Genomic DNA, 27,214 nt, shown 5'->3' with positions numbered 1-27,214 from the left:
TTCCTGTTTCCCTCTTTCCCAGTTGTAGTTTATCAGATTTAACACAACCAACATTTATAAAATTAATCACATTAAGGCAATAATCATCATTCAAATTGGAAAAAATATCTTCCTTTGAGGATTTAATAGTGTTCCTTTTGTTGCTCAAAAGAAAAACTGGTTTCCCCAGTAATAAAAGAATTTTTAGCTCTTTAAAAATACGTTATAATTAATTTTATTTACAAGTAATTAAAATATTGACTAGTTTATCTAGCTGCTGGGACTTAAAACTGTAGTGCTGTGGTTCCCCAGCTGTGTGCCCGGGCACCCCATGTGCGGCAGCTAACGAACTCAGTGATACCCTACATCTGTCAGATACAGTACAGACTGTTAGCTTGAGATAGTACACAATTTCAACATTAAATGGCACTATATTATTTTCTGTAGCATTGTATCTTTGTGAATCTGGTTTTTTCTGAGGATGTTGTGATAAAAATCAGATACTGTGCAAAAATCAATGTGGAACAGGAAATGAGTGTAATGGTCTCCAATCTGATTTCGAGGTTTGTGGAATTGTACAGTGCACAAGACATACACGCCCAAAAGTAATTAGTTGTGGTTATTTAAGAATAAAATATAACTTTTTTCTTTCATTTATGTGTGTTATTTTTTCAAATGGCTACTAAGTGTTAGGACATAAATTCTTATTAAATTGTTGGATATAACTACTTATTAACAGAATGATTAATATTTCTGTGGGTTTAGAGGGGACCATGAAAAAACTACTGAGACACTAAGGGCGCTGTTAACCAAGAAAGCTTGGGAATCTTTGCTATCTCAACATCTTGAATTTTAACTTTTTTTTCGTAAAGTCTGAAAGTAACTTCTCTTGTCTAGAGTTTTCCAGAAGACCAAGTTCGCCCTCTAGAGGCAAAACAGTGGTCTTGCTATTGAAGGTTTGTATTCTTGACTTTATGGTAGTTTACCTTAAATATGCATGTGCACACACTTTTATATCTTTATTTAAACTAACATTCTGCGATATTTTCTTACCATAGGTCTCTAAATAAATTACCGGTTGGATAATTATTTGTTTACTGATATGCTGTATGCCTGTAATCTGCTATTTTAATTTTGGAAAGCCAAGGCCTCACATTCTCTCTCTTTTTAATATATGCTGTGTGAAAATTTGATGAGTGGTCAGGAAAAGAACGACTCTTATTTTCATATGGGAAGAAGGAACGGAGTTGAAATGCAGTTACTGCCCTCCACAGCCCCTTCTCTGGCCTTTTACACATGATGATTTCTCCCAGCTACCTCTTTTAATTTTTGAGCTTTCCAGTCGTATGTAGGTACTAGTGTGTATTTTGGTGCCTTTTTCATAGTTCTGTTTGTTTTCTGGGAGGTGTGATGTATAGTGAAGTCATTGTTCCTCTGATCCTTTTCCACCCTCAAAATATGTATCTCTTTCACCATGTGAAAGAACATGTTTCTGCTTCTCCCTTTCTGCTTTCTCTTTCCGTACTTCTGTGTGTGTCCTCTACTCCCTGTTTGTCTAACTTTGCTGTCTTCTTCCCTGCAATTGTCATTTTCAAAGTGGCCGTGATTTTCTTTTATCAGTAGTGGTAAATTTACAACTTTGTGTGTCTGTTCCTGCTTGAAAATATTTTTTCACAGCCCTGATTTTAAACTCTTTAAAACATTATAAATATAGAACATATTTGAGATCCTTTACCATGTACTCCTTTCAAATGTGTTATGTGTTTAGAATCAGAACTCAAAAATGAAGATACTACCAGTAAATCCGTGAAGAATGTTAGGACATATCTGTCATGTTTTAGGGTAGGATCTTAAGTTATTAATGCTGTAGAAAATGAAGGTAGCTAGTAATTCCAGTGTAAAACTGCCTGAAAAAGCACTAAAAATACCAAGAAAAAATAAATTCCTTTGAACTTTCTGAAGATGCCTCACTAGCTCTTTGAGTGGCAAAAGTAAGATTTATTAGATTAGAGAAGTAGTATTATTTCATAGGATAATTCTTAGTATTTTTTAAAATGTCCTCTTTTTTCCCCCTCCCCAAAGACCCAGTACATAGTTGTGTATTCTAGTTGTCAGTCTTTCTAGTTTTCTATGTGACCTGCTGCCACAGCATGGCTGCTGACAGATGAGTGATAATAGTCTGCACCCGGGAAGTGAACCTGGGCTGCTGAAGTGGAGCATGCTGAATTTTAACCACTAGGCAATCAGAGCTGGCTCAGGATAATTAATTTTTTTAAAGCAGATACTGAAAAGGGAGTTACCATACTTTTAAATATGAGTATAATTATGTTATTGGGCCAGAATTGTTTTTTAGTTGAAAGACATCGATAGGATTATAAACTAACGATAAAGTAAGGTTTGACTTAAAAACTTTTTTTCTTATTTGTTAATTACACAAATACATGATTATATTCTCTATATAAAATATAAAACATAGGAAGATATGTCTCATTTCACTTTGTCTTCACATTTTTAGGCCTTTTAAAATTCATTTTTTGTGTGGAAGACACATATAATTATTTTTACATGTGTATATTTTTGCATATATGGTGTTATATATTTTTTCTATAACTTATTCCAAGAGCAAATGTCACGTTCTCTCTCTACATATATTTGCCCTATTTAACTTTACATGTTTTACACCTGTAGCTTTTCAGAGATATATGAAGTTCATAAGTGAAAGATATTTGTAGGTTAAATTTTTTTAAAATTTTATTCTTACAGTAAATTTTATTAAAGGTCTGATCAATTTAGTGCTTTCCATGTTAACAGTAAAGAAACATAAAAATCATTTTAAGATAATAGCAAAGTCAAACTGATTGAAGTTTGGCATTTAATTTGACAATCCCCAAATCACATGAATATTCATAATATTATTTTATGAGGATTATCACATGTGTTCTCTTGCAGGTGTGAAATTCTTGCTTGTGGCCTTTTGAACCAGTTGGTGAGCCATGTTAAAAATTGCATCTATTAATTATAAATAGTATTTCAGTTATATTGTAGTTCAATTGACCTAAGTTTTTGGTTTTTCTAAATTAATAGGCTGAAGTTGGAATCCAGCTACATAGTTTGTCTTATGACCTCCAAACTGCAAATGAGAATGATTACAAATGAGCCATGTTATGTATAATTGTAACATGATTGCATACTAGATTGAATATACCCTGTTTATGTCAAACTGACAATCTTTCAGTATCTTTTTTGCTAGGCACTATTTTTGTACTGGCATCTTTAATGAGAAAATGAGATTGTAGTACTTAGATGATGTTTCAGGTTTTTCAGCACTCATGTCCTTTTTCTGAGTGAAGTTTTAGTTGAGTGGTTGAATCATTTTCACATAACTTTTGACAGGCAAGGAAAAAAGTTTTAAGATACTAACTGATTTCTTAATCTGAGCACTTCAGACTGTCTAAAAGTAGAATAGGTCACTCTCCTCAGTTAAGCCTTTGCTTTTGAAATTTTTATTGCAGGAATGATAACATTATGGAAAGGACTAGTATACATGTGCTTTGTGAACAAGTGATTTGAATATATGACATTTTGAAAGTGTTGGAGCTTAATTTTCTGGTTACTAACTTTATTGGTGTGTAGCATTAGAACATTTTAAAGCAGTTCATTGGCTTTAATTATACTTAAATATAGACAATTTTGGTGTAAAATTTGACCGAGTACTGCAAAAAAGGAACTACTTTCTTCGTTGTTGTTAAATTGTGGAGGGTTTGGACTATGTTTAGAAGTTGTCTTTGAGAAGACCTTAAAATTGTTAGCATGTTTTATTTTCATCTTTATTTACTTAATGTATTGTCACCTTGAAAAGGTAGTGAATAACTAACTTTCTAGCTGCATATGTGTTCTTTTTTATATATATATATAATTAATGATAAATTATTATGTCCTTCATGTGTGTGAATAAATTGATTTCACCAAAATTAATTTGTGTGGTTTGAAGGTTGAGCAAGGAATTCATAACAGCTCTGGGCTTGTGCTTCTGGGAGAAGGGAGAAGTATGAGAGAAGCTTAAATTAGTTAAAGAAAACTAAAAGAATAAAAACAGTAAGTTCTCACAAACTGAACAGAGTAGGATTGTAGGGAAAATCTTTTCCTATTATCAGAGACAGAGACTTGGAAAGAGGTTGCAGTTTGAAAATATTCTGAGTACCTGTTATTTGATTCCATCAATACAGTTTGAGTATCAAAGTTATATTAAAAGTTGTATTCATTCTGTCTTTATGTCAGGTTTGTATATTTTGTTAGGCTTCAAATTAGACTAAACAAACAAAATGGTGCTAATGACTTTGCTAAAATGGAGTTTACTAAGGCAGTCTTATATGCCAGAGGGCAATAAAATGCTTCCCCCAAAGGTTTCAGTTAAGCTTGATTTGTGGACTGGGTTTTATCTCTCTTACTTCAAGATTCTGCAATAAAACTTAGAATCAGTAAAAGCATCATAATCGGCTTAACCCCCTCTACTTTAAGTGTGATGGTTTTCCTGGCTCTTGGATCAAATTGTGTAAGAGAACCTCTTTATCTTGAGCAGACATGGTCCTGAGGTGGTATAGATGTCTACATGAGGAGTTTCTTCCATTTCTGAGACATTATTCTGCCTGTGTGTAAACTGTTCACAGCATATACAAATGTGAGAGTTTACTTACTAATGTGAGTTTATCACTAACTCCTTTAAGGGCAGTGTGTTTGCTGTCTGCTGAAACTCAAAGTGGACTCAGTGTATATATCGGCTCTTTTGGCTTCCACAATGTCTTTGGAAGAGAAGCTCCTATTCTATTCTTTCTTCTCCCCAGTTCTTGTATTTTACTTCTTTAAGAAGCTATGCAAAGACTCTTCCCACTCTCTCTTTGAACCCATAGTTGGATGTTTTTTCATATTTCCCTTCTGGTCTACCTTTTTTCTGGTAGATCCCTTTAGCTATAGAGCTCAAGGCATCAGAATATGGTAGAATAACATTCTGCCACCAGCCCACTGTGTGATCTCACATTTGCTAAGTCTAATAAGCCTTTTCTTCCCTAGAAATTGAAGGACAAAATTTTTGAATTGATCTTCTGTAAGATTGTCTGGCTTTCATTTCAATGAATGCATAACTTATTCAACATATTTTGACTGTGTATAATACAATAGGCATGGTTCAGGTTCTAGGAATATAAATAAATATGAATCCTAGCTTTGAGTTATTCCAGTATAACTGTGGGGAGGACGCAGAGGTTCAAATCTAATTTTAATCTCGTGTGGTGAGTGTTATAGTAGAGTCGTGAACAAAGTATGAGAGTACAGATGAAAGTGTGATTAATTCTGCTTATAGATGGCATGCAAGTTGTGTTCTGAAGTGTACAGTAGGAGTTCACTAGGTAGACAAGATGGGAAAAGCCATTCCAGAAAGAGGAAATTGAATGAGCAAACAGGAGTGCACAAGACTTGTTTAGTTAGTAGGCCAGTATATCAGGGATGTAGGATAGATGGTGAGTTGTCTTTACCCACAAAGTTAGAGAGCTGGATTTTATCCAAAATACTTTTAAATAAAGTACTGAGACATCAAATTCATTTATTAGAAAAATAATTCTGGATGAATTATAGAAACTAAATTAGAAAAGAGTGGGTTTGCAAAGGAAGACATTAAGATTTATTGTAGTAGTCTATGATTCTGGTTCCCAAACATAGTGGATTACCTAGGGAGTGTGTTAAGAAAATGAATCCCTTGGCCCTATACTTTGAGTTCTTAATGTCATTTTTGTGTTTTTCAGTTCTTCTATTACTAGTTGGTTCTTTTTCAAATCTGCTGTATCACTTTTTACAGTTTACAGTTCCCTGCTGAAATTTCAAGCTTGGCCTTTATCTCCTTAAACATAGTAAGTATAGTTGTTTTATAGCCTGTCTCTGATAATTCCAATGTCTGGAAATTCTGTAGGTCTGTTTATGTTCACTGTTGTTTCTGCTACTTTTTGTTAGCGTATGCTATTATATCTCTCTGTATTCCTGGTTACCTTTGCTTGGGTGCTGGATATAATATGTAAAATATCATATGTAAAAAACAACTTGAAGGCTAAGGTGATACTATCTTTCAAAGATTTGAATTTGTGTCTCTCAGGTGCCTGATGGCACAGCTATCTAGTTTTTTCATCCATCCAGATGAGACAAAGCTCAGATGCAGTTTATTTTGACCATTTTTCTTAAGTTGTAAAAGTTTTTTAATTGTTAAACCAACAATGCATTCCTGGGATAAAACTCCAGTTAGTCACAGCAGTTATTACCCATTTTTTGTGTTGGTGGATTTGATTTGCATATATTTTTTTTATTTAATAAACTTTATTTTCTAAAGCAGTTTTGGATTCACGGCAAAACTGAGCAGAAAGTATAGAGAGTTTCTGTAATACCCCCGTCCTCACACCTGCACAACCGCCCCTACTGTGACATCCTGCAACACAATGTGGTACATTTGTTATAGTCAATGAACCTACAATGACACATCCTTATCACTCAAAGACCATAGTTTACATTAGGGTTCACTCTTGGGATTGTACATTCTATGAATTTTGACAAATGTATAATGATGTGTATCCACCGTTATAGTATTGTACAGAATAGTTTCACTGGTCTAAAAATCTTCTCTGTTCTGCCTATTCATCCTTGCCTATCACCCCAGCCCCTGGCAACCAATTATCTTTTTATTGTCTCCATAGTTCTCCCTTTTCCAGAAAGTCATATAGTCGGAATCATATAGTATGCAGATGGCTTCTTTCACTTATTAAAATGCGTTTAGGTTTCCTTCAGGTTTTTTCATGGCTCATTGGCTCATTTTTTTTTGTACTGAATAATATTCCATTGTCTGGATGTACCACAGTTCATCTATCCATTCACATCCTGAAGTACATCTTGGTTGCTTCCAAGTTTTGACAATAATGAATAAAGCTGGTATAAACATCCGTGTGCAGATTTTTTGGTGGATATAAGTTTTCATTTCGTTTGGGTAAATACCAAGGAGCCCAATTGCTGGATTGTATGGTAAGAATATGTTTAGTTTTTTAAGAAACAGCCAAACTGTCTTCCAAGGTGGTTGTACCATTTTGCATTCCCACCAGGAATGAATGAGTATTTCTCCTGCTCCACATCCTCACCAGCATTTGGTGTTGTCAGTCTTTTGGATTGGACCATTCTAATAGATATGTAGTGGTATCTTATTGTTTTAATTTGCAATTTCCTGTTAACATATGAAGTAGAACTTATTTTCATGGGTTTACTTGCCATCCATATATCTTCTTTACTGAGAGGTCGCTTCAGATCTTTTGTCATTTTTTAATTGGGTTGTTCATTTTCTTGTAACAATAAGAACAGAACTCAGTAGACTTTTTATTTTATTTTATTTTTATTTTTTTGAGGAAGATTAGCCCTGAGCTACCTACTGCCAATCCTCCTCTTTTTGCTGAGGAAGACTGGCCCTGAGCTAATGTCCATGCCCATCTTCCTCTACTTTATATGTGGGACGCCTGTCACAGCATGGCTTTTGCCAAGCAGTGCTGTGTCCACACCTGGGATCCTAACTGGCGAAACCTGGGCCGCCTAGAAGCGGAATGTGTGAACTTAACGCTGCACCACCAGGGCGGCCCCAAACTTTTTAGAGTTCTTCATATATTTCATGTAACAGTCCTTTATCAGATGTATCTTTTATAAATATTTCCTCCCAGTTTGTGGCTTGTCTTCTCATTCTTTTGACAGTGTCTTTCACAGAGCAGAAGTTTTAATTTTAATGAAGACCCTCTTCTCAATTATTTCTTTCATGAATCATATCTTTGGTGTTATATCTAAAGTCATCACCATAGCCAAAGTCATCTAGGTTTTCCTATTTTATTTTCTAGGAGTTTTGTAGTTTTTTTGTTTTTCTCCTGAAAGCCCCCCCAGTACATAGTTCTATATCCTAGTTGTAGGTTCTTCTAGGTCTGCTATGTGGGATGCCACCTCAGCATCGCTTGATGAATGGTGCTAGGTCCATGCCCAGGATCTGAACCAGTGAACCCCAGGCCGCCAAAAGTGAACCCACTTGGCCACGGGACTGGCCCCTGTAGTTTTTCTGTTTTACATTTAAATCTTTTGAGTTGATTTTTGTGAAGAGTGTAAGGTCTGTATCTAGGTTCATCAGCACTGTTTGTTGAAAAGACTATCTTTGCTCTATTGTATTGCCTTTGCTCCTTTGTCAGAGGTGGGTCTGTGTCTTGGCTGTCTGTTCTGTTTCCTTGATCTTTTTGTCTTTTTTTTTATTTTGTCAGTATCACACTGTCTTGATTACTGTAGCTTTATAGTAAGTCTTGAAGTCAGGTAGTGTCAGTCCTCCAACTTTATTCTTCTCCTTCAGTATTGAGTTTGCTATTCTGGGCCTTTTGCCTCTACATAGAAACTTTAGAATCACTTTGTCAATATCCACAAAATAACTTGCTGGGATTTTGATTGGGATTGTGTTGAATCTATAGAACAAGTTGCGAAGAACTGACATCTTCATAATGCTGGATGCTAATGTTAATGTGTTTTAGATTTCAAATTCCATTTGTTCATTGCTGGTATATAGGAAAGCAATTGACTTTCCTTGTGTCATGCAACCTTGCTATAATCACTTACTAGTTCCAAGAGATTTTTTTAATCTCTTCTTTAGGAAAGTGATTGACTTTCCTTGTCTCATGCAACCTTGCTATAATCACTTATTAGTTTCAAGAGATTTTTTTTGTCTTTTCTTTTGGATTTTCTACATAGACACTCTTGGCATTTGCAAACAAAGACAGTTTTATTTCTTCCTTCTTAATCAGTATACCTTTTATTTCCTGTTCTTGTCTTATTGCATTAGCTAGGACTTCCTGTGTGATGTTGATAGGCAGTGGTAGGAGGAAACATCTTTGCCTTGTTCCTGATCTTAGCGAGAAAGTTTCAAGTTTCTCACCATTAGATATGATATTAGCTACAGGTTTTTTGTAGATGTTCTTTATCAAGTTGAGAAGTACCCTTGTATTTCTGGTTTACTGAGAGTTTTTGTCATAAATGGGTGTTGAATTTTGTCAAACGCTTTCTCTGTATGTCTTAACATGATCATGTGACTTTTCTTCTTTAGCCTGTTGATGTGATGGATTGCATTAATTGAATTTCAAATGTTGAGCCAGTTTTGCATATCTGAGATAAATCCTCCTTGGTTATGGTGTATAATCCTTTTTATACATTGGTGGATTTGATGTGCTAGTATTTCATTGGGGGTATTTGCATCTATGTTCATGTGAGGTATTGCTGTATAGTTTTCTTTTGTTGTAATGTCTTTGCCTGTTTTGATATTATGGTAATGCTGACCTCATAGATTAAGTTAGGAAGTATTCCCTCTGCTTCTATCTTCTGGAAGAGATTGTAGAGAATTGGTATCATTTCGTCCTTCAATCTTTGGTAGAATTCACCAGTGAACCCATGTGAGCCAGTTACTTTCTGTTTTGGAAGGTAATTAATTACTGATTCAGTTTCTCTCTCTGTCCCTCCTTTCCTCCCTCTCTTTCTTCCCCTTCCTTTCCTTTCTTTGTTTCATTTTTTTCCAGCTTTATTGGGCTCAAATTGTTGATTCAACTTTTTGAAAATAGATAATATGCCTTTTCAAATTGTCTGTCTCTTCTTGTATGAGTTTTAGCAGATTGTGTCTTTAAGGAATTGATCCATTTCATCTGAATTATCAAATTTGGGGGCATCTAGTTCATAATTTTCCTTTAATGTCTGTCAGATCTGTAGTGATACCTCTTTATTTCTGATATTTGTAGTTTGTGTCTGCGCTTTCTTTTTTTTCTTAGTTTGGCTAGAAGATGTCTTTACTGATTTTTCTGCCTTCTTGATCTGTCCATTTCTGATAGAGGGGTTTGAAGTCTCTAACTGTAATAGTGGATTCATCTGTTTTTCCTTACAGTTCTAACACTTTTTGCCTGACATATTTTGATGCTGTGTTGTGCGGCACATACACATTGAGGATTTTTATGTCGTGTTGGAGTATTGACCTCTTTTATCATTATGTAATGCCCCTCTTTATATCCCTGATAAATTTCCTTTCTCTGAAGTGTGCTGTCTCTGAAATTAATATAGCTATTCCCACTTTCTTTGTGTTAGTATGGCATATCTTTCTCTGTTCCTTTACTTTTAATCTATATGCATCTTTCTATTTAAGTGGGTTTCTCGTAGACAACATATAGTTGGCCCTTATTTTTTGATCAACTCTTTAATTTGTGTATTTAGACCATTCACATTTAAAGTAATTGTTGATATTGTTTGGATTAATATCTATCATATTTGTTACTGTTTTCTATTTGTTGTCCTTGTACTTTGTTCCTATTTTTGTTTTCCATTCTTTTGCTGCATTTTGTCATTTTAATAGAAAATTTTACATGATTCTATTTTCTCTTCTTATTGTATCAGTTATACTTCTTTAAAAAATTTTTTTAGTGGTTGCTCTAGAGTTTGTGATAATATGTTTACAACCAATCCAAGTCAACCTTCAGATAGCCTATGCCATTTCACGAGTAGTGCAAGTACCTTATAATAAAAAAATATTTCTCATTCCTTTCTTCTGTCCCTTGTATCCTTGTTGTCATTCATTTCATGTATACATAAGCATACACACACAAATGTACATATATAAGCATATGTAATTGAGTATATCATTATTATTTTGAACAAACTGTTATCTGTTAGATCAGTTAAGAATAATAAAAATAAAAATTTTTATTTTACCTTCATATATTCCTTCATGATGCTCTTCCTTTCTTTATGTAGATGCAAGTTTCTGACCTATATCATTTTCCTTCTCACTAAAGAGCTGCTTTTAACATTTCTTGCAAGGCAGGTCTGTTGACAACAAATTGCTTCAATTTTTGTTTGGAAAAGTCTTTATTTCTGCTTTACTTTTGAAAGATCATTCACAGGGTACAGAATTTTAGGTTGCATTTTTTCTCTCAATGTTTTAAATATTTCTCTCTAGTCTCTTCTTGCTTACATGGTTTCTGAGGAGAAGTGGAATGTAATTCTTATCTTTGCTTCTCTATAGGGAAGGGGTTCTTTCCCTCTGGTTTCTTTCAGGACTTGATATTTGATTTTCTGCAGTTTAAATATGATATGCCTGGGTATAGTTTTTTTTGGCATTTATTCTGCTTGATGTTCTGAATTTCCTGGATCTGTGGTTTGGTCTTGACATTACTTTGGGGAAATTTCTAGTTATTATTTCTTCAAATATTACTTCTGCTCCTTTTTCTTCTCCTTTTGATATTCCCATTGCACATATATACCTTTTGTAGTTGTCACACAGTCCTTGGACATTCTATTTTGTTTTTTTTTTTAGCCTTTATTTTTCAGTTTTGGAGGTTTCTATTAAGATATCCTCAAGTGCAGAGATTCTTTCCTCAGCTGTGTTCCATCTACTAATAAGCGTATCAAAGGTGTTCCTCATTTCTGTTGTGGTTTTTTTGATCTCTGTAATTTTTTTCATTCTTTCTTAGAATTTCTATTTCACTGCTTACACTATCCATTTGTTCTTGTATGTTGTCTAGTCTTCCCATTAAAGCTCTTAGCCTATTAACCATAGTATTTAAAAATTCTTTGTCTACTAATTCCAACATTCCTGCCATATCTGACTCTGGTTCTGATGCTTTTTCAGTCTCTTTAAACTGTGTTTTTTGTCTTTTAATATGCCTTGTTGAACAGTGGACATGACGGACTGGGTAAAAGGAACTATAGTTAATAGACCTTTAGTAATGTAGAGGTAAGGTGTAGGGGGAGGGAAAGTATTCTATTCTCCTATGATTAAGTCTCAGTTGTGGTGATCCTGTGCAGCTGGACTCTAAACTTCACCAGTGCTTCTCAGTTCCCCTCCCTGCTTAGGTGGGAGAGGATGACTAAGTGGGCTGGAGTTGAGTATTTCCCTTACCCCATATGGAAGGCTAGAGGGAGCTGGAGTTGGGCATTTCCCTTTTCTCAAAAAGGTTAGGCTCTGATAAAATCCCAAAAGGTTAGACTCTGGTTAAATAATTTCTCCTGAGAGAGGCCTCGTTAAGAAGAACAGAATGCTCTAGTGTATTTCAAAGTAGTTCCTTTTCCCCTCCTGGAAGCATGAGGGGATTTTTCTCTGTTCATTGTGAGGACCTGATAGAGTTTCTGGAGGGAAAACTCAAGAACAGTATGTGGGACTGGGTCCTCTTGGAGTTTTAGCTCTCAGACTTGTCCACGTTGAGCCGCCAGCAATTTGGCAATTACAGTTCAGGTTTTCCTACCCCAACATTGGTTGCCACAGAGGTTTCTGCTTGTGGATTTTTGTTGTGGTAAGTTGTCTGTATCCACCTATCTGTCTCTTAATTTTTGAGCAGCAGTTTGCCCTTTGATCCCACTTCTTTGATGGATCTAAGAAGAGTTATTGATTTTTTAGTTTGTTTGGCTTTTTGCTTGTTAGAATGAAGTGGCGTCTTCTAAGTTCTTTACATGCTGCACCAGAAACCGGAAATTGATTTGCTAATATTCTGTTAAGGATTTTTGCTTCCATATTTATTTGAGATAGTGGTCTGTAATTTTCTTTTAATGTCTATTTGATTTTGGTATCAGGGTAATGCTGGCATCGTTGAATGCAATGGGAATTGTTTCTTCCCTCTCTCTTCTGAAAGAATTTGTAGAATTAGTATTATTTCTCCTTAAATGTTTAATCGAACTTACCAGTGAAATTATCTAAGGCGCGGTTTCTCAACCTCAGTGCTACTGACATTTGAGGCCTTATAATTATTGTTGTGGGGAGCTTTCCTGTGTAATGTAGGGTATTTAGCAGCTTCCTAGACCTTTATCCACTGGATGCCAGTAGTGCACCCCACAGTCATGGCAAGCAAAAATGTCTCTGGACATTGCCAGGTGTTCTCTGAGGGCCAAAGTTGACCTCATTTGAGAACTACTGACACAAACCAACATGAAGTTTTTTGTTGTTGTTGAGTAGATTTTTAATTAGAAATTTAATATTTTAATTGATGTAGGGCTATGAAGTTTTCTATTTCTTCTTGAGTCAAGTTTTGGTAACATGTCTTTCAAGAGATTTTTATCTTTCATCTGTGTGATTGGATTTATTAGAATAAAATTGTTCATGATATTCCCCTTTTATCCTTTTAATGTCTACTAGCTATGTGATATGGATAGAGATTATCTCTCTTATATTCCTGATTTCAGTAATCTGTGTCTTCTCTTTGTTGTTGCTCAGTTTTACCAGAAGTTTATCAGTTTTACTGCGATCTTTTAAAATAAACAGCTTTTGTTTCACTGATTTTTACCTCTTCTTTCTCTGTTTTCTATTCATTTATTTTTACTCTTTATTGTTTACTTCTTTCCTCTTGCTTTGGATTTGTGTTCCTCTTTTTCTAGTTTCTTAAGGTGGATCATTGATTTTAGGCCTTTCATCTTTTTAATATAAATATATTAAGCTATAAATTTCCCTCTAACCATGCTTTAGCTGTGTTCCACAAATTTCAGTATTTTCATTTTCACTCGATTCAAATGTTTTTTCTTTTGTTTTCTTTTATTCATGATTACTTAGAAGTTGTTTTAATTTTCAGATATTCAGGATTTTCTAGATACGTTTCTGTAAATGATTTCTAATTTAATTCCATTATGGTCATACAAAATACATTATACAATTTCAGTCTTCAATTTATTGAGACTTGTTTTACGTCCAGATATAGCTTGTCTTAGTGAATGTTCCTTGTGTACTTGAAGAGATTGTGTTCTGCAGATGTTAGTTGAGTGTTGTACAAATGTCTATTAGATCATGGTAGATGATAGTGTTGTTCAATTCTTGTGTGATTTTGCTGATTTTCTGTCTACTTTGTTCTGTGAATTACTGAGTGAGGAGTAATAAAATCACCATAATCTACTTGGCTTATTTCTCTTTATGCTCCCTGTGTTTTGAAATTTTGTTTCTAAGTCTTCTTGATGAATCAACCTCTTTACCGTTAATATTATGTCTTTTTTGCTCTGCTAATAGTTCTGACTTTTGAAGTTTTGTCTGACTTTCACCAATGCAGCTTGTTTTTAATTAGTGTTTGCATGGTATTTGGTTTTCCATCCTTTTACTTTTCATTTGTCTTTATATATATGAAGTGTGTTTCTTGTATATAGCATATATTTGGGTCTTTTCTATACAGTCTGATACCCTTTGCTTTTTAAATGGAGTGCCATTTAATGTCATTATTGGTATGACTTGGTTTAAATTTACCATCTTGGTATCTGTTTTTAAATTGTCCCATCTGGTCTTTCTTTCTTTTTTTTCCCTCCTTTCTTGCCTTCTTTTAGACTAAATGAGTATTTTTTAGTGCTCAATTTTATCTCCACTATTAGCTTATTAGATATATTTTTGTTTTAGTTTTTCAGTGGTTGCTCTTGGCCAACAGTTCGCAAATGTTTTAGTTTCACAACTCCTTTGGCTTCTTAGTTATTAAGGACCTCAAAGAGTTTTTGTTTATAGGGATTATCAATTATTATTAAACCCAAAATTAGAACTGAAAATTTGAAATATTTATTAATTTATTAAAAAATAACAATAAAGGCACTACATGTTAACATAAATAACACGTTAACACTATTTAAAAAAAAACTACTAAAAAAACCCAACTAGTAGGATGGGTGACATTGTTTTACTTTTCTTGCAAATCTCTTTAATGTCTGGCTTAATAAAAGAAAACTGGATTATCATATCTACTCCTGCAGTCAATTTTTTCGATATGTGATTTTAGTTTAAGTATGTGAAGAAAATCTGGCCTCACACAGATATGTAGATAGTAAAGGGTGGAGTATTTTAATAGCCTTTTCAGATAATTGTGGATGTTCTTTTATAATACCACTCCAAAAATCATCAAATGGTAGTTTCTTGATGGTAAGTTATACTGTGTAAACTGAAACCATATAATTGTGTTATAATAAATCCATTGGTCTCTCTTGTGCTTTGAATGGAAGTTTTTACCCATACGTGGTTTTATAATATGCATTGATCATTTGGAAAATATGGTTTACCATATTATGCAGATCATTCAAATGTTGTAACGTTTCATTATACAATATCAAAAAATTGCAGTAATATCACCGCTGATTTCATCTGAAAAATTTAAGTATTAGAAACTCTCAAATGCCATTTACAAGTTTTGCAGAATTTTAATTTTGTCTTGGAAGGTTGACTTTTATTATTGGCAACAATTACTTTTAATTGCTTTCCTTGAAAGTGCTGGCTCACTTCATTCTTTTGTCAACACAAATAATCTGTAGTCAAAATTGGGGTGAGTTTATTGTTTGAGCCAGGTCTGAGGACTATAGCCTAGGGGCTTCCTTCCCTAAGGAAGGAAGCACAGTGAAGAAGTGGGGTGTATAGAGTGGTCATATACTGTCTTGGAACAAAGAGCATACATCACATATGACAAAAATATCTCTTTTACTACTGTCATGAGGTGCTTACCTAGCACGACAGGTCATTGGTCATGAGGTGAGCACAGCAAGCTGATGGTCAGCAGGTCAATAATTAATTTTTAGTTTCTGGGAAGAAATGCTTATCCTTAAAGAAATGCTGATATGGGGGAGGCAACATCCCTATCTTTAAGGTCATCATTTTTAGCTTTGGAACATTGTAAATGTTTAAAGCAGATGTACAATGGATGCTCAGCAGGCCGTGTCAGACCTTTCTGGACAAACAAGGTTAGGCTGAATTAGTTTTAAACCAAATGGCTTCGTCATATACTCCAATATATTCCTATTGTTTTTCATTTATTCATCATTTGTTTGTTTCACAAACTTTTTATGTTCGAATAACTTTAGATTTACAGAAAGGTTGAAATGAAAATACAGAGAGTTCCCATATACTCCTCACTGAATTTTCTCTAATGTTAACGTCTTGCATTACTCTGGACATCTGTCAAAACTAAGAAACCAACATTGGTACATTACTATTAACTAACTCCAGGCTTCATTTGGCTTTCACCAGTTCTTCTACTTATTCCTTTTCCTGTTTCAGGATCAAATCCAGAATACCACAGTGTATTTTGTTACCATGTTTCTTTGTTTCTATGAGCTTTGACAGATTCTCATTCTTTCCTTGTTTTTATGACCTGGACGCTTTTGGAGGAGTATTGGTCAGATATTTTCCAGAATGTCCCTTAAAAGAAAAACTCTACTATTTCTTCTCTACCTTCAATATTTCAACACCAACTATGTAGGGATTTTTCCCACACTGCCCAATTCTTTGACACCAGCTGGGTGTCCCACAATTAAGTCCTGACACTATCTACCTGGAGTTAGCGTCAGATTCCACAGGTTAAGGGCTCAGTCCTACAAGACTTCCACCCACTTCAGATGCTAGTTGCAAGTCTGGGCTTCTAGTACTTGTGGCCAACCAGCTATAAATTGGAGACTCCCACGACCTCCTCCTTGCGTTTGATAATTTGCTAGAACAGCTCACAGAACTCAGGAAAACAGTTTACTTGCTAGATTACCAATTTATTATCAAATAAGACAACTCATGAACAGCTAGATGGAAGAGATACATAGGGCAGGGTATATGAGAAAGGGTGTGGAGCTTCCATGATCTCTCTGTGTACATCATCCTTCTAGCACCTTGATGTGTTCACCAACCTAGAAGCACTCTGAACCCCTTCAGTTAGGATTTTTTATGGAGGTTTCATTATGTAGGCATAGTTGATTGAACATTGGTCATTAGTGATTAATTCAACCTCCAGCACCTCTCCCCTTTCCAGAGGTCGGGGCTTGAGGCTAAAAGTTCTAACGCCTAATCACATGGTTGGTCCCCCTGGCACCCAGCACCTCCCCCCCCCCAAGATTCAGCCACCAGTCATCTCATTAGCATATAAAAAGACACTTAGCATTTCGGAGATTTCAAGGGTTTTAGGAGCTGTGTGCCAGGAAACAGGCAGAGACCAAATATATATATTTCTCATTATGTCACATCCTCAGTTTGGGTTTATCTGATAATTTCCTCATGACTTGTCTAGGGTTCTGTTTTTTTGGGGAGGAATACCATGGAGATGAAGTGGGCACTTCATCTTCATTTGAGAGAACATCTGCTAGATACTCAAGTCTGAATAACTGTAGTTTGCTATCAGTTTTTCTTTTAAGTAAAGATAATGTTCATGATAAAAGGAGTTTGTCTAGTTCACCACTCAAATAATTGCACATATGCTTTTTCTCTAAACAACCATTGTACTTTGGTGCACAGCAGAAGTTCCTTATGTATACTTCTCCTTTTATCAAGTAGGATATTGAAGAGATGTTTATTCATAGGTCAAGATTTAATATAATTAATAATTATATGCTATTTCATCCTGGACATTCTTAAGTGAAACTGGCCAATCCCTTTCACCCCCCTTTTAACTGTTAGTGCATGTCATGAAGAATACAGTGACTAGTAGTACAATTTGATGTCCCTGCCTTGGTTTGTGCTAGGACGTCAATAGTTTCATTCAGCATTCCTTTAGCACCATTACTGCTAATGTGAATACATTGGCAAAGACACACTATTAGCACTATTATGAATATAGTTTTGACTTTGCAGACCCTATGAAGGCATCGGTGGGACACTGTTGAGAACTGCTGCAGTAGGGCTTATGATATTTATTTTTAATATCACAGTCTACCATCAAATAATGTTATACACTTTGAGTTCAATGTAATAACCTTATAACAGTATACTACCATTCTCTTCCTTCTGATTTTTGTGCTGTAAACTCCTCAATACATTGGTATTACATTTGCTTTAAGTAGTCAAGATACCCTTTAACAATTTTAAAAATGACTTATGTTTATGTCGTTTCTAAAATGTCTTTTATATTTATTCATATCTACTATTTTTGGTGCTTTTCCTTTCTTTGTATAGAGTCATGTTTTCATGAAATATATTCTTTCTGCCTGGAAAATGTCCTTTAAAATATAGTGCATGTCTACTAACAACAGATATTCTCAGGTTTTGTTTGTCTGAAAAAATTTTATTGTGCTTTCATGTTTGAAAGTATTTTCTCTTGGTATAGGATCCTAAGTCAGCAGGATTTTCTCCCCCACATTGTTTATTATTTTTTTTTTAAGCATTTTAAAGATTATTCCATTGTCTTCTGACTTGCATAGTTACAGATGGCTCTGAACATTCAGGTTTCTCCTGAATGTCCTGTGTAGTCAGTGATGACATTCCATTTTGGTTGGTGGGAATGTGAATACTTCTCAGCCCCAAGTGAGTTCTGGGAACTGTTCTGCGTACCACTCTCCAGTAACTGTTCTTTCCCCAGAAGTTGTTTTTTGCCCAGCCTTCTAGTGTTTCGTCTTACACATGTGCAGATTAGTATTTAGCTAAAGACTCAAGAGGACTCTATGCAGATTTCTGGAGCTCTTTCTCAATGGAGTGCTTTCTTTTCTGCTACTCTGGCCCACAATTTCTGGTCCCGTTTGGCTATTCCACACTGACAGCCAGGCTTTCTTGGAGTTCCTCCTTCCTGTACTGATGTCTAGAATTGCCTCCATGCAAACAGTGGGGTGATCATGAGGCTCACCTTTTTTGTGTCCCCTTTGTCTGGGAACACAGAGGTGGTTTTCAGCAAGAAAGTTGATATGAATTACCCAGTCCACCAAGTGGGACTCTCTCCTGTCTTTCTGAATAATTTTTTGGCCAACATGTATATATAATTTTTAAGAATGTAGAGGAAAGTGAAATATTTATTTAAATTTCGAATTACATATTCAAAGCACATTATATAAAATTAAGAAATAGTGCCTTTTCGTTCAAAACTGTTTGCATACATCTTTGATATCAATATGTTCAGCATCACTGTGACCAGTTTTGGGTTCTTTAACTCCAGAGTACATCATCTTCACTTTTGTCCAAATTATAGGAGATACAGTGCTTTTTAATTCTGTATATTATCTTGTTACCAGAAATTTCATCCCAAGCCACAGATTTCCAAATACATTGCATTTTTTCTTTAATTTGTTGTATGGGTATAAAATTATGATCTCTACAACCTAGTCTCTTACTATGTTGTTTTTAAAGGTAATGTTTAAAAGGCTCTTTATGATAGTTTGCAATTGGTTACACCTCTGGATTTCCTTACTTGCTTTGTGTTCAATTTCTTCCTCTCCTACTCCAGTTAAACAAAAAACAACAACAAAAAACACAGTGATCAAAAAATGGCCTTCCAAACTAGCACTGATTGAGGTCATTTCTGGATAATGTATCTTCTCCAGATAGTGCTTTGCTGTTCAAAATTAATAGATAGAAAGCATCCATTATATGAGAGATGTTGTTAAGCAAATGTGCTCCCTCTTTTTTGAGACATTATTTTGAGGAAAAACATCTTTTCCCTTTATGTGTATACAGTATTTCTTTGCCTTGGAATTCTAAGTCGTCTTTTTCTACTTTTACGCTCATGGAGGTGACAACAATTACCTTACATCTTTTGATCAAGCTTAGGATTAATTGCCTGTTTGATTCGAATTTTCCTATGGTAGCTAGAATAAATTATCCTACAGATACTTGCCAGCCTGCCCCTAGCATTGGCTCCATCTGTTATTCTAGTTACCCCAATTAAAGTAAACATATTTCATAGGACAGAATATTTTGAGTGGAAAATGAAGAATAAGTTAAGTTAAAAAAAATAAACGGGCTTTATTATAGCATCCCATAGAAATATATTCTATATGTTAAAAGAAAAACTAAATGCTTATCTTACATTTAGCAGGTTGTTCCCAACTACTCATAAAATAGGTCAGTTAAAATTGAGCTTTGTTGGCAGAAAGTGAGGCAGATTGATAAAGTATTTTCAGACAGTGGGTGTACTATAGCTAGCATTGTTTACTTATTTCCTTGGACTAATATTTTCAGTTAATACTGTAAAATGTCTTTATAACCTATAAAATTATCAATATCTAGTTCATTATTAAACTCTCATAGAAGAAATATACGGGGGATTTTTATGACATGATACACATGGATTTAAAGTGAAAATTACTTCAAGAATTCCACCCATGAGATATAATTTGGTTATGTTTTTCAATGAAGTCTTATATATTTGAACTACTTCTCAGTAACTTGAGCTCTTTACTGCCCTGACTCAAGAGTTATTTAAGAGTCATGTGATTTGCCTCAGCTGCAGGGATAGGCCCTGTTTGACTTGAACTCATCTATAAAGCTTATTTCTCCGGTCATTTTGATTGATTGTAGAATGGGATACTTCCAGGAAGGGTGCTTTCTTTCTCTTTTGTGAGAGTTACCAGAAGAGCAGCTGGAAGATGTTTGAAAGTTATGCTACAAGGATGTGACAACTGGCATTGCTACAGTCATTTCTCTGAGCAGCAAGCCAGCCTCCCGAGGAAGCCCACATGGGTGAGGGCATGGCTGTGAGAGTGGTAGAGAAGTGGAGTCTCTAACTGATGCTGTGACCCTCTTGGTCAAACAGAGTACAAAGTTAGCTAAGTGTATGGAATATTTAGTCCTATGATCTGAAAAATTTGCCTAAACCTATTTGAGTTGGGTTTTTCATTATATGTAATAAAAAAATCCTAATTAATACATAGGATATCACTTTGTGATCAATTCTGAAAGTACCGATATTTATTATTTTGCTATTTCTAATATAATTTGCAATTTTAATCATATTAGAATAGCATCTTTAATTTATTCAAATATTTGAGTCATTCAGGATATATAAATCTCTGCTGTTTACAGATAAGGATAGATGGATTTGATACCATGTTTTTAAGCCTTTTACAAAGTTACCCTCTGGAAATTTAAAGCATTTTTATGCCAAGGTTCTGTGATGGGAAATGCTAGAATACAACTTTTTCAAACAGTGTGAAAAATACTTGAGTGATAGTTCTATATAAAGCTCATCAGTAAGGTAGATACATAAATGATATTTATTTATGTTACCTTTTATATTAAATGTGTACTTATTCATTTAATTTTTAATGAAAGACTACTTTAATCAAAGCCAGGCTTTATCCACACTTTCAGTGGCTCTCCATTTTGTTCATCATGAATTCCAAATAACTTTTGCCAATGAAAGGTCCCATGATTTAGCCTATACCTTTCCAATCTTATTTCCCATCCTGTTTCATATTCAGTGAGATTAATATGCTTCTCTAATCTATGCCTTTGCTTGTTCCTCCTGGCTAGTTCCTTCCAATCCTTTCTGCCTATGTAATTAACACCCATCATTTTGTCCTAGTTCTGATCCCACCTCTTCAAGTAATATCTTTGTCAGTTATCCACCATGACTATAAGTGATCTCTCTTAAGAACAAACTACTTTATTTCTTCTTGTAAGAAAAGTCAAACAATGATGAATAATTTTAAAACAAATGTCCTTCCTTCCTAGTCCAACCCTCCAGAGGAGAACCTCTTAATAGTTCAGATTTCTTGGTATTTTTCTATGTATATTTAAGCATATATGACTTACTAGGTTATCGCTTCTTTGGACTACCATTTGGAGAGCACGGTTCTAGAGGCTTAATCATTTTTCAGTTTGATTTTTCTTTTGGCAGGAATGTCTCAAGAATGGCAGTATGTACTTCATACTGCATCATAACGAGAAACACATACTACTGGTGGTCCTTTCTTGTGATGTTTTTAGATGGATCAGTGATTGAGGTATTGCCAGCCTGATCTACCCATTTTAAAGTTCCCCATCAGCCTCTCACTGAATGATTTTGTCTATCTCATTCTTTTAAATTGTCATAGATAGCTACTTGACTGTTAATGTAGTAAAATAATAGATCATTAAAAGGCCAGGCTCTGGAGCTACACTGCCTGCCATTTATAATCTTTGGCAAGTGACCGCACTTCTTTTTGCCTCAGCTTCCTTTAGTGTGAGCTAGGTGCCTCACAGGGTTGATTCAAGAATTAAAGGTGTTAAGTGTTTAAAACAGTGCGTGGTACAGTGTAAGTGTCAGTAAATGCTGCTTGTTATTATTAATATATTGATTTAGTAGTCTTATTTTGCTCTCTTTGCACTGGCATTTATTTACATAGAAAATACTTTATGCTTTGGATAATATTGGTTGTATTCTGTCTAGCAGTAAAGCCAGGTCACATTGTAGGAAAACAAAATGCCATTTAAATGATAGCAAATCTCATATATGTCTGTTATGTACTATTTTTAATAAGAAAAACATTAGCAGAAAAGAGGATTTGTTACACTTGAGTTTCTAATGAAGAAAAGAACCATTGATCATAAGTGGAAACTACATATGTATCCTAGATATTAGGAACGAAAATTGCGAAAGAAAAAGAAATGAGTGACCCCGTGGCTTTTGACTCTGAAAGGCTATATTGGGATGGTAGTTAATAAAAATGAGCTTACATGAGAAAGAAGTCTCTAAAAATGCAATGCAGTTATGCAAAGGAATTCTCAGATTAACAGCATAGATTTAGTAGTTGGAAGGGGAGATGCAGAACTAAAGACAATTATAAAACAATAGATACAGACCTTTATAAACAGTGTCAGGAACCATAAAGTAAGCTGAAGGTTATAGAAAATGTTTAAGACAACACAGATTGTTTTTTTTTAAGTAATGTTTCAGATAAGAAGATTAAACTTCAGCAAGATCATCCAATTTTTAAGAGAAGTAGAACCATCAATTCATATTTTATAGCTGTTTGATTCAGTAAAGAGGAAAAGTCTTTGAGTTGGAAAAGATAATAATAATATAAAAAGAATTATATGCCATTGTAGGAAAGCAGCCAGTAAGGGAAACACTTGACTACTATAAGTGCATTTAGTTTTCTTCATTTAAATTAATGTCTTCTCCAGCTGCCAGTGGGCATGCAGACTTAAGGAAATCACTGAGTAAATCTTTGAGGAGTTCTTGAAAAATACATTTGTTACCTGGAGATGATCGAACACTAGCTTAATTTTATTTTTAAGAAAGGGAAAAAATGTGAGTCCTGGAAATTACAAGCCAGTAAGCTTGTTATTGATCTTTGGAAAATTTCTAGAAATAAATTTAAGCAGAAGTTTGTGAACATTGATGAAAAACGTTCAGATGTAGAAATTGAAATGTGTCCACCGAGAACATATCATGTCAAATTAACTTTATTTCTTTTCTTTTTTCCTTTAAGATGGGCACCTGAGCTAACATCTGGTGCCAATCTTCTTCTTTCTTCTTCTTCTTCTTCTTCCCAAAGCCCCCCTAGTACGTAGTTGTGTATTCTTAGTTGTAGCTCCTTCTGGTTGTGCTCTGTGGGATGCTGCCTCAGCATGGCTTGGTGAGCGGTGCCATGTCCGTGCCCAGGATCCAAACCGGCGAAACCGTGGGCCGCCGAAGTGGAGTGTGCAAATTTAACGGCTCGGCCACAGGGCTGGCCCCAACTTCATTTCTTTAAATGAGATTATCAGTTGAAATGAATTAGAAAAATACTGTAGTAACAGCTTCTTAATTTTAGTGAAGTATTTGACAATCTTTGGACATATTTTTGGATAAGCTACGTTGGTGAATTGTTGTTTAAATTTAGAGTAAGTAGGTAGATTATAGTAGTTAGATTAAAGGTAGATTGAAATCCAAAACCGGCATTTGATTAGAGGTTCAGTGTTACCCTTGAGAGAGATCTTTAAAGCATTACAATGAGATTATCTCTATCTTGTGTCAACATTTCCATAGTTGATCTGGCTGAGGGTGTAGAAAGTAGGCTTATCTGCTGGTAGATTATTCAAAGCTGGATTTGGATAGCTGATACCGTAGAAGGCAGTCAAGAACATCTCCTTAAAACCTTTCCTCATTAATGTAGTTTATTTCTGTTTTCCCCCCTCTTAACACACTTTGATACTTTATATGCAGTATAAATCCATAGTTTAGATTGCTTCAGGGAAAAAAAGTGACGTTTTTTCCCTGTCTGCCTGATATTTTAATCAAATTAAGGTATGAATTGTATGTGTCCCTTATTATAGCATAATATCTTTAATGATACAGATTTAATAATAGAGACTGAAAATTGGAAAAGTCTTTGCATAAAGTATATTTTTATATACCCTAGGAATATGAAGCACGAACAGGGAGGACCTGTAAACCACCACCTCAGTCTTCAAGACGTAAGAATTTTGAATTTGAGCCTCTTTCTACCACTGCCCTGATTCTCGAGGATCGACCGTCGTAAGTATTCTAGTGATTGTCAGGCACACTTTATATTTTAAAGCTAAATTTAATTTTGCTTACTATTTCACACAAAAGATATCAAGAAATTAAATATAGCAGTGTATTTATTTAAAAAAAATTTAAATCTCTGTCGTATATCCTAAAACTCACAAGGAAGAATATATTATTGATGTCTAAGCCGTATGCATATTTTCTAGAAGTCTCTGTGAGCCAATGTATGAAACATAAAATCTTGGCTTTTTATATCTGTTCCTATTTCACCCCTCCTCTGCCTTATCTTAACATGATACAGCAATGATTTTTCCTTTCTTGACATTTAATATGTCCTTAAGCTGTTCTTGCCTTTTATGCCATGTAACTACTGTCAACCAGTTGGTTTCACTGTTATTAAGAGTATAGTATTCTTCATGGATAAAGAGAACCGATTAGTGTTCTCACAGGGGAAGGGGGTTGAGGGGTGGGCGAAAGGGATAAAAGGGCACATATGTATGGTGATGGACAAAAATTAGACTACTGGTGGTGAGCATGATGAAGTGTATTCAGAAATTGATAAATAGTAATGTACACCTGAAATTACACACTGTTACAAACCATTATGATCTCAATAAAATTACTTGGGGGGAAAATAAAAGAAAATACATTCATGATACAAACCATGTCTTACTAACTTTCCATTCATGGCAAGCAGTCTTTATTACAATACAACACACACACTCACACATATATACAAGTTATACAGTATTTGCTCAATAGAAAAATTTGTTGGATCATTGAACAAAACAGAACATAGTATTCTTTTTTTTTTAAGAAGAAGATTATCCCTGAGTTAACATCTGCTGCCAATCCTTCTCTTTTACTGAGGAAGACTGGCCCTGAGCTAAATCCATGCCCATCTTCCTCTACTTTATATGTGGGACGCCTGCCACAGCATGGCTTGCCAAGCGGTGCCATGTCTGCACCCGGGATCCGAACTGGTGAAACCCGGGCCGCTGAGGCGGAATGTGTGAACTTAACCACTGCGCCACTGGGCTGGCCCCAAGAACATAGTATTCTTAATATCCAGAAAAACACCTGAAATTCTTCCCTTCCCATTTCTGTGCTTCCCATCTCAGCCTTCCACAAACTGCTGTTCTTCAAAATACTGCCTCTGATTTGCACACCTTCCCTAAAGCAAGACCACTTGATTCTTAACTCCTTTTCTCCTTCTTGGGCTCTCTGGATCTATTAATTTTCTTCTTCTGGACTTCTCTTTCTTTCCAGTGTAAAAATTACTAACCCTTTTGTCATTTTCCTGGTCTGCAGCTTTTTCCACCCATTAATTATCCTGATGAGCATAATAAAAGAAGCTGGGGCCAAACAGGCAGAGGTTGAATAGTTTTTAGACATTGTGAGAGAAGAAAGGCTGGACATAAAAGTACATTATTTTTTGTTCTTGTTACAGTCCTTTCATGCTAAAGAACTGTGATCTTGATACTTCTTCTTTTAGGATTTGGTGAATATGTTCATGTTCATTTTTCCATTGGTAAAAAAACGAACTTTTCAGAAATTTAGTTATGACAACATGTCAATGTTTTATTTCAGTCTTGCTTCCAGCAGGAGAATGCACCAGGCCAATTCAAAGAGTGGTTAGATAACAAAAAAAAGAATACCTGGTTAAAGATCTTTAGACTCTTTTTTTTTTTTTTAAAGATTTTATTTTTCCTTTTTCTCCCCAAAGCCCCCCAGTACATGGTTGTATATTCTCCGCTGTGGGTCCCTCCAGCCGTGGCATGTGGGACGCCGCCTCAGCGTGGCTTGATGAGCAGTGCCATGTCCGCGCCCAGGATTCGAACCAACGAATCACTGGGCCGCCTGCAGCAGAGCGCGCGAACCCAACCACTCGGCCACGGGGCCAGCCCCTAAAGATCTTTAGACTCTTGACTGTCAGTCAGCTGAGTAGGTCGATAACTAAGTTCCCAGAAGAGCCTTCTTAAATTTGTTAAAATTCATCCAAAATGGGTTAAGCTTTTTGCCAAGAATGTTAATTTCTTCCCAGAAGGAGTTTATAAAATTGCTATGCAAAAGGTTCTGTTCTAGACAATGGAACAGATTTCTCTTTGCACCATACTCTATATTTTACAAGCAGAGCTGTCTTGTTAAGTCCCACCTTCATGCCTTTGCTCATGTTATTATCCTCACTTGGAGTGCAGTTATCTTATTTTTGCTTCTTACCTACCTAATCCTTTAAGGGTTAGGCTTTTTCTTTTCTATTAAGTCTTTGTTGACTTCTTCAACTTTTAGTGATATCTGCTTTATAAATTTTTTCTTGTAATTTGTACAAGCAGTTCCATGAAATTGGAACTTGAAATAATACACTAGACATCATAACTTTATGAGAAGATCTTAGTGTACCAAAAATGTATAAACAACTGAAAGAAGTACTTTTTTTCCACTCTACTATTGACTGTGTGAAGTTTGTATCTTAATTATAGTAAATATTGTAGCTTTTATTCTGTTTCTGTATGAGTTTGTTCATCTGTAATATAGAGATTCAACTTGATGGCTGTTGTTCCACTCAGCTTTGAGATGCTGTGGTTAATTAAAAGTTTTGTTTACCTTCTTAAATTTGAAGGTGTCTTTTTTGAGGGCAAGTGATTTGTATGACTTGCATTGATGTAACTAAAACAAACCTACAAACAAAGGCTGTCCATGGTGTTGGAACATTGGGGTACCTAATCGGTCATCCCTCCTCCTTCCTTCTCTTCAATAAGTGAAAATACATAATAGAGAATAGATGAAAAGGAAAAATTTAATTTTATTGAGGATAAAGCCAGATGAGAGTACCTGGGTGCAACGTGAGTGTTAAAGGACACTTTCTGCTTTATCTCCCTCAGAATACTCTCTTAGCAGATTCGAGCCAGCTAACATCCATCCATTCACAGGCTGAGAAGCTGGAGATTTGTGTAATCTGTAGGTTTCTTCTGTTTCTGAATGCACCCAGGTCCTGGTAGCACCACTACTTCAACTATGAGGTGACAACTGTGAGGGGG

At 35.1% G+C, this 27,214-nt stretch overlaps 1 protein-coding gene across 5 annotated transcripts in view; it reads left to right on the top strand.

The window, feature by feature from the left end:
• Positions 1–27,214, top strand: part of TBC1D12 (TBC1 domain family member 12) — an 81,066-nt gene that overhangs the window by 28,475 nt on the left and 25,377 nt on the right. For 2 of the 5 annotated variants that reach the window (XR_011537367.1, XM_070609670.1), the window contains exons 3-4: positions 2,929–2,965; positions 24,067–24,182. Coding sequence is in view for 1 of the 5 variants with exons in the window: in XM_070609670.1 (XP_070465771.1) it covers positions 2,929–2,965; positions 24,067–24,182 (153 nt within the window). In the remaining 4 variants the exon portion in view is untranslated. Of the gene's footprint in view, positions 1–876; positions 936–2,928; positions 2,966–5,827; positions 5,880–24,066; positions 24,183–27,214 lie in introns of those variants that run through there. The other 3 variants (XM_070609685.1, XM_008540406.2, XM_070609694.1) reach the window with 3 other exon arrangements.

This window comes from Equus przewalskii, chromosome 1, assembly GCF_037783145.1.
Source record: "Equus przewalskii isolate Varuska chromosome 1, EquPr2, whole genome shotgun sequence".
Classification (NCBI taxonomy): domain Eukaryota; kingdom Metazoa; phylum Chordata; class Mammalia; order Perissodactyla; family Equidae; genus Equus; species Equus przewalskii.
Note: the sequence above shows the minus strand (reverse complement) of the source record. Positions and strands in the feature narration are given on the sequence as shown.